We start from the raw sequence: 6,842 nt of genomic DNA on the forward strand, positions 1-6,842 counted from the left end.
CAGCCTGATTGATGCCTAACTGCTCCCCTGACAGCCCGATCACCCACAACTGCCCTCCCCTGCCCTGACCCGCCTCCTCCGCCGGGACCCGCCTCCTCCACACAAGGCAGCAGAGACTCCGGGACCTGCCACCTCCCTGCCACATGGAGCTGTGGGACCCCCAGGCCTCACTGCACAGAGCGGCCACCGGATCCCGCTTCCGCTGTGCACACAGCCATCTTGTGACAGCCATCTTGTGATGGCCATCTTGTGACGACATGAGGGTGCAACGACCACCTAGGCTATTATTAGTATAGATTGTGGGTATACAATATCATATCAGTTTTATAAAGTTATCTCACATTATTGAGTATTTTCTTTTCCCCTTTTCACCCATCCCTCCTCCCCTCCCCTCTGGCAACCATCAGTTTGTTCTTCATTTCTATGTGTCTGTTTTTATTCCCTTTGGTTTGCTGATGTTAAAAATTCCAGTTATATAAATAAATAAATTCCAGGTTCAAGAGAAATCTTTCCCCCAGCATTTCACTCAGCATAATACGCTCCAAGTCCATCAATATGGTCTCAATACCAGCATCTCATTCTTTTTTTTCTTTCTTTTGGCTGATTTCTATTCCATTGTGCATGCATGCCACCTCTTTCTTACCCAGTCGTCTACAGCGCTAAAGATTCATTGCAAACTTCGTTTCTAAATTCTTTAAGTGTATGTGTTATTGTTGACAGTATGACAGATATCCCCTATCTGACTTCCATGTTCCCACTCCACCCAGTCCTGCCCCAGGCCTTCAATTCTTGATATAATAGCTTAGGACATTGATTTTTAAAGGTTTTTATTTAATTTTCTAATGTATTCATTCATGGTTTTTAATTTCATTGTTTCATAGGCCTGATGTGTAGAATTTTCATGATCATTTAATCTAAAACATGCACTTACGTTTTGGTTCACACATTGATTATTGAAAAGTCCGTTGCTTTATTTCCAGAACGTAGGCATATTAGTTATCTTTTTGTAATCTTTATTTTTATTGAATTCAGAGATGAAGGGAGAAGGAGAGAGAGATAGTAACACAAATGATGGGAGAGAATCATTGATCGGCTGCCTCCTGCAAGCCCCCACTGGGGATTGAGCCCACAACCCAGGCATGTGCCCTTGACCAGAATCAAAGCTAGGACTCTTAAGTCCGCAGGCCAATGCTCTATCCACTGAGCCAAACAGGCTAGAGCTTGGTTATCTTTGACTATAGAACCAGAAGACTCCAAGAGGGTCCCAGGAGCTGCTGGGGGTCCACATCTGGTCTCCAGGCTGGCTGGGCTCACTAGCTGAGTGTCTATGGGGGAAGTACCCATGCCTTCTGGGGTCCCTGCAGGCCCCCTCCAGGGAGCGTGGGGTCTGGGTCCTTCCTGGGCTAGTGGATGGCTAGAGTAGCGTACATGCTGGGCTCTTCTGGGGGCTCCTCTGATGGGGAGGAAAGGGGTGCCCTTGTCTCCCGGCTGAGGGCCAAGAGGTTCAGTTGGGCGTAGGTCACATCCTGGGGGGCGTCAGGTGCAGCCTGGAGCAGGGGGAGAGAGAGGGATGACACTTGGTGGGGGTTTGAAAAGGCTCGGGGCCTGGGGAGGATGGGACCCACCTGTCTGTCCTCTTCTGTTTGTCTGCCCTTTGTGTCCAGCAATACCCCTGACAGGGAGGAAGGAGAGGTGGCCATTCCCTGCCTGGGTCTTGGTCTTGAGAGGTTCACCTGGGCGTACGTCACTCCCTGGGGGCCTTCACCCTGCCTGCTCTGCTGGAGACGGTGAGACACAACAATGTCTCCTTGATTCCACAGTAGAAATCCTCCTGTCAATTATCATGTTGCCAGAGAGATGGTTTACACTTTAGATAGATCAGGTCCCTCTCCTGGTGGAATCTGCAGGGACTTCCTGAGCCTTGGGGCCTCTGGATGCTTCTGTGATTCTGACTCTTATCCTAACGTGCTCTCTCTTGCTCACTTGGCTCCAGCCTCATGGCCCGTCCTCCTGAAGAAGGATGTCCTGCCTCAGGACCTTTGCACCCGCTCTTTTCCCTGTCCCCCCACCATGCACTCTATCCAGCTCTTTACTCTCTGGGACACTGTCTGCTTGTTTGCATATTGGCTCCCTCACCCACAGGGGAGCTCGAGGCGTGTGGAGACAGTGTGGCTCAGGGCTGCACCGTGGGCCCTAAATGGAGCCAGGAAACAGCCCTGTCACATCTGCTGGGTGAATGAATGAAGGGGATCGAGGGGACCTGTGGGTGAGTCACTTATTCCTGCCTCCTCCTGAGACCTGGGGGTTGCACAAGGTCAGACAGAGGATGAGGGGCCGGCAAAGGGGACCACGTAGGAGGGGTCATGAGGTCACAAGGAAACCAGGAGAGTGAGTCACAGCAGGACGACCTGGGGGCCCAGAGGGGAGGTCAGTGTGGACGCTGCTGAGAAGCAGGTGAGGTGGGACAGGGGAGGAGCCATTGGATTAAACTGGGCAACAGAAGGTCCTTGGTGGCCTGGACAGGAGCAGGGGTCTCACCCGAGGGCCCAGCTCCAGGCTCTTCCCAGGTTGGGGGTCCTTCATGGCAGCATCTGCTGGGGAAGAATGGGGGGTGTCTCCTGGCAGGTCCCCAATATCTCAGGGCAGCAGACCCCACCTGCTCCCAGATGGGCCACTAACCCAGGGTGAGGTGCAAAGCCAGGTCACACAGTGTGGGTCTCAGTCCTTCTCACCCTGACCCCACATGCTCCAAACCTAACCCTCCCCATCATCTCCCAAGAACCTGTGCCCCCTCCCCCAGGGCAGCTGTCTCTTTTTCTCACAGAGGAGATCCTCTTGGGCATCAGCTGCTGGGCTGCAGGTGGGGGAGGAGACAGGAGAGTTAGAGCCAGGGCAGGGGTTGGGGGAGGGGAGGCTATGGGCTGTGGGAGTCTCGGGTCTTTGGGGCAGGAATTACATGATCTGCAGGCCTCTGTCCTTGGGCTCTGGGTCTGTGGTCCCTGCAGGAGGTTGGACATGAGCCTCTCTCTGGGTTGGTCAAGAGGGACAGTCTCAGCCCTGAGGGGTTAGGATCCCCCTCCCCCTGTGATTCCACAGGAAAGAAGGAACCTTAACACACACTTGTGTTCATATTTCATGAGACTGAAAAGGATGAAAGATTATTCTACATTGTACATCTGTGCTGACATTGTTTTCTTTCAAGATTTTCCGATTTGAGATTCTGGAGAAATCCTTTTCTCAGCTGACCTTCTCCATCTATTTGGTTTCCTGTGGGAGGTGCTCTGAGCCCCCCTCCTATGACCCAGGTCACCCCGTTCCCTACTCACCTGACATCCTGCCTTTGCTCTGACGTCGGTGTCGGAGGAGGAGAAGGAGGAGGGCGAGCAGCAGGACCAGGGCCACCGAGACCCCAGTCAGGATGTACAGGTACCATGGGAGACCTTGGACACAGTGATGTCATAAATGAGGCAATGATGCCTTTTCATGAGCACCTACTGTGTGTGAAGTACATGCTGGGGTCTGTCACTCATCTCCTCTCACCTCACAACAGTCATGCACCAGGGATGGCTGACCCCACCAACCACTTCACTAAGGCTCAGAAAGGTTAATCACGTGCCCCAGGTCACCCAGCCTGGATGGAACAGGGCTGGGACTGAAATCCAGGACTGTGGGTTCTCTGTGCTGTCCTCACCCTGCCCCCCAGGGGGACACCAGCTTCCTGCTCTGGGCTCCTCTCTGCAGGGGCCTGTCCACGTCTCATCTGGAGCTGATGGTCCTTCCTCAGTACCCGCCCCCAGCACAGCAGAGACAGGAGGGGCAGGGTGTGGGCTGGACTCTGAGTCTCTCCTGGATCCATCTCCACCCTGTAGGCCCTGACACCCCCTTGGGAAGGTCGGGCTGGGCTGGGGCTCTGCCTTCCTGAGCTCTGGAGGGCCCTTCTGTCACCTCATCTCCCAGCAGCCTGTGAGCAGGATGGGACCAGGGATGAGCAGACAGGAACCCGACACTCAGAGGAAAGAAGGGACCGCCCAGCCCCACAGCAGGAGCAGCAGAGCCTGGAGCTGAACCAGGGCTGATCCACCCTGTTCCCTCCACTGAGCTGAACCTGATCTGAGGGGTAGGACTGGGTGCCCGGACCCTTGTCCTGCCTGTCCCTCCCTGTACAGTGTCACCGTCACTGAGACAGAGGGGACAGGCCCCATAACATCACGTCCTGGGGGCTTCCCTGTGAGGCCCCTGTCCCAGGAGGTCAGGGCCAGAACTGACAGGAAATCTAAGCTCTGGACCAGGATTCTCTCCTTTTACACTTGGAGACACTGAGGCCCAGACAAGGGAAGGGGTGTCCATGTCAGCAAATCCAGAGAGGCCTGAACACCTTAACCCCCCATGGTTCAGCCCCTGTTCCCATGGAGGAACCCACCACCTCCCCCAGAGAGCCCCTCACTTACCCCTCTGTGGGCCCGACTCAGATCCTCCTAGGGATGAGGATGACAGGTGAGTAGTGGGGACTGCCTTCTCCCCACATGAGCCCAGCACCCTCTCCCCAGCCTATGCCCCCACATCTCCCTCTGCTTTGACCACCCACCCACCACCAGCCTCAATCCCTGGGAATCCCAGCCCCCCTAGGACACAAGCCCGTCCTTGAGGATCTGGGTCACTCGATGCTCTGACTGACTCTCAGGACTTGCTGGGTGGGTTGTGCTCCCTCTGAGCAGAGCTCCCCGGGACTCACCAGCTGTGGAGGTGGGCCCTGTGGGTGGGGGGCTGGGGCCTCCAGAGGGTCCTGGAAATGAGGATAGAAAGGGGTGAGGCTGGGGCTCTCTCTGGAGTCTCCAAATCACTCTGTCGCTTCTCCTAAATCTGCTCTGTGACCCCCGAAGACACTCCCCCTGCCCACTTAACAACTTCCCAACCCAGTTCATGGGGAGGAGTCAGCAAAAGTGAGAGCATCTCTGAGGGCAGATCTCTGCTGGGTGACCAACACTCAGACCCCTCACTCTCATCCAACCTCAGATGTCTCCTGGGGGCGGGACCCTGAGCTGCCTGTGCTCAGAGAGGCTGGGATCAGGGGCCGCTCACCTGAGACCGTTAGATGCAGGGGGTCACTAGGGTCAGACAACTCCTGGGGATGCTTCTCAAAATAGCCATAGCATCTGAACGTCCCCCTGTGGCTGGGGGTCACGGGGCCCACACGGAACAGGGCCTGGGACCGCCCACTGGGCTGTGGCTGTGAGTCCAGGGTCCAGGAGAGCCTGTGATCTCCTTCCTTAGTCAGAATGAACCTGTCAAATTCCTGCCTTGAGCCACACTGGAGGGTCACGTACCCTTCTGAGGTCACAACACGGCTGGGCAGGGCTGAGAGGCTGGGTTTGCTGTGGACTCCTAGGAGAGGAGGAGGCAGTGTGTTAAATGGTCTCACAGCTCCCTCATGTCCCCCAGGGCTGGGCTGTGAGAGGGAGACACCCTGAGAGCAGACCCCCCTCCTGAGGGCAGAGCCTGAGGCTGGGACCCCTGAGTGTCCTCTCACCTGTCACCACCAGCTCCAGGGGGTCACTGTGCCCTGACCAGCCAGTGGGGCTGAGGTAGTTACAGGTATATCTCTCTGCATAGTTTCCTGTAATGAGGAACTTGGCCCTGTCTCCAGGCTCCAGCGATTTCTGTCTGTCCAAGTACCGAGGACTGCCATCTGCATACAGCCGGTACTCCTGAGCCTCCAGGATCCCCCGACACCAGATGGTCACAGGGCTTCTCCAGGAGATCATAGCGCCTGGCTCAGCCCAGATGGTAGGTTTGGGGAGGGTCCCTAAAAGGAAACCAGAGGCTGCTTTACAAAGACCTTCTCCCCTTACTTCCCAGCTCAACCCAAAATCCTCATTTTATCACCTCATCCCAGGACCTCTGTGCTCCCACCTGAGCCTCAGTGGCTGAAGTAAGAGGAAAGACATGGAGCCTGGGGAGGACTCACCTGCCTGCACATGGATCCTCTGGTCCAGACTCAGCCCTGGAAGAGAGTCCCTGTCAGAGATTTGCACCCGGACATCTCAGCTGAATCCCTTCCCATCACGGTCCCATCCACTGTAGCTGCCTGAGCCTGAGGTTCCCCCTGAGCAACAGAGTGTGAGCCTCCCCTTCCCGCCTGCTCCCCGTCCCCATGTCCGCAACTGACCGAGGCAGAGAAGAGCAAAGAGGATGGTCGTCATGGCGTCTGCTCTGAGGGCTCCTGCTGTGAAGATGGAGGAGGCCTTGGGCCGAAGGACAGAGACGCACAGGATGTGGCGAATCAGGAGCTGCTGCCGCCCTTCCGGGTTGTCACAGCTGTGGACCCACAGCCCGGGGACGGCCCCTTCTTTGGGCTGGCTCTGGGTTTTTTCCATGATGAGGGCTCAGGAGGACCCCAGGGCCTCCAGAGAAACAGCCCAGATCTGGAGTCTCTTCTGACTCCCAGGACTCTGCTGGATCTGAAATCCTACTCCGGGACCCAGGTCCTTGTCCTGACTTGATCCTCTGAATAGAAGTTACTGATTTCCTCCCATGAACAGAATTGACTTTTGGTCTTTGACTCGTCCATAAACAAATATTTATTGATCACCTACTATCTGCCGAGTATTTGTGCCTGAACCAGAAATACATCCATGATGGATCCAGGAGACCCATCACCTGTATTTTGCGAATTCTTCTTGGCAGAGTATGGGCATTCGAAGGCTAATATTGCGATGACTTTACATACAGAGGACAAATGAGAGAAAACGTGGGAAGATCTGGGGGCCATGACTAGACTGTGGTTGAGGGGATGGCTATTTGAAGAGATGGAGTCCGAAGAGGTGGGAGTGAGAATATTCTTG

At 55.4% G+C, this 6,842-nt stretch overlaps 1 protein-coding gene across 1 annotated transcript; it reads right to left on the reverse strand.

The window, feature by feature from the left end:
- Positions 1-1,403: 1,403 nt before the first annotated feature.
- On the reverse strand, positions 1,404-6,200 carry LOC102258203 (leukocyte immunoglobulin-like receptor subfamily A member 5). Its single transcript, XM_005864018.1, has 8 exons — positions 6,167-6,200; positions 5,966-6,001; positions 5,528-5,803; positions 5,080-5,382; positions 4,733-4,783; positions 3,327-3,440; positions 2,539-2,591; positions 1,404-1,547 (listed from the first exon to the last, which is right to left on the reverse strand). The coding sequence occupies exons 1-8, from the start codon at positions 6,198-6,200 to the stop codon at positions 1,404-1,406; spliced, it is 1,011 nt and encodes a 336-aa protein (XP_005864080.1).
- Between the last annotated feature and the right edge of the window lie 642 nt (positions 6,201-6,842).

Source organism: Myotis brandtii, unplaced genomic scaffold, assembly GCF_000412655.1.
Source record: "Myotis brandtii unplaced genomic scaffold, ASM41265v1 scaffold1842, whole genome shotgun sequence".
NCBI lineage: Eukaryota > Metazoa > Chordata > Mammalia > Chiroptera > Vespertilionidae > Myotis > Myotis brandtii.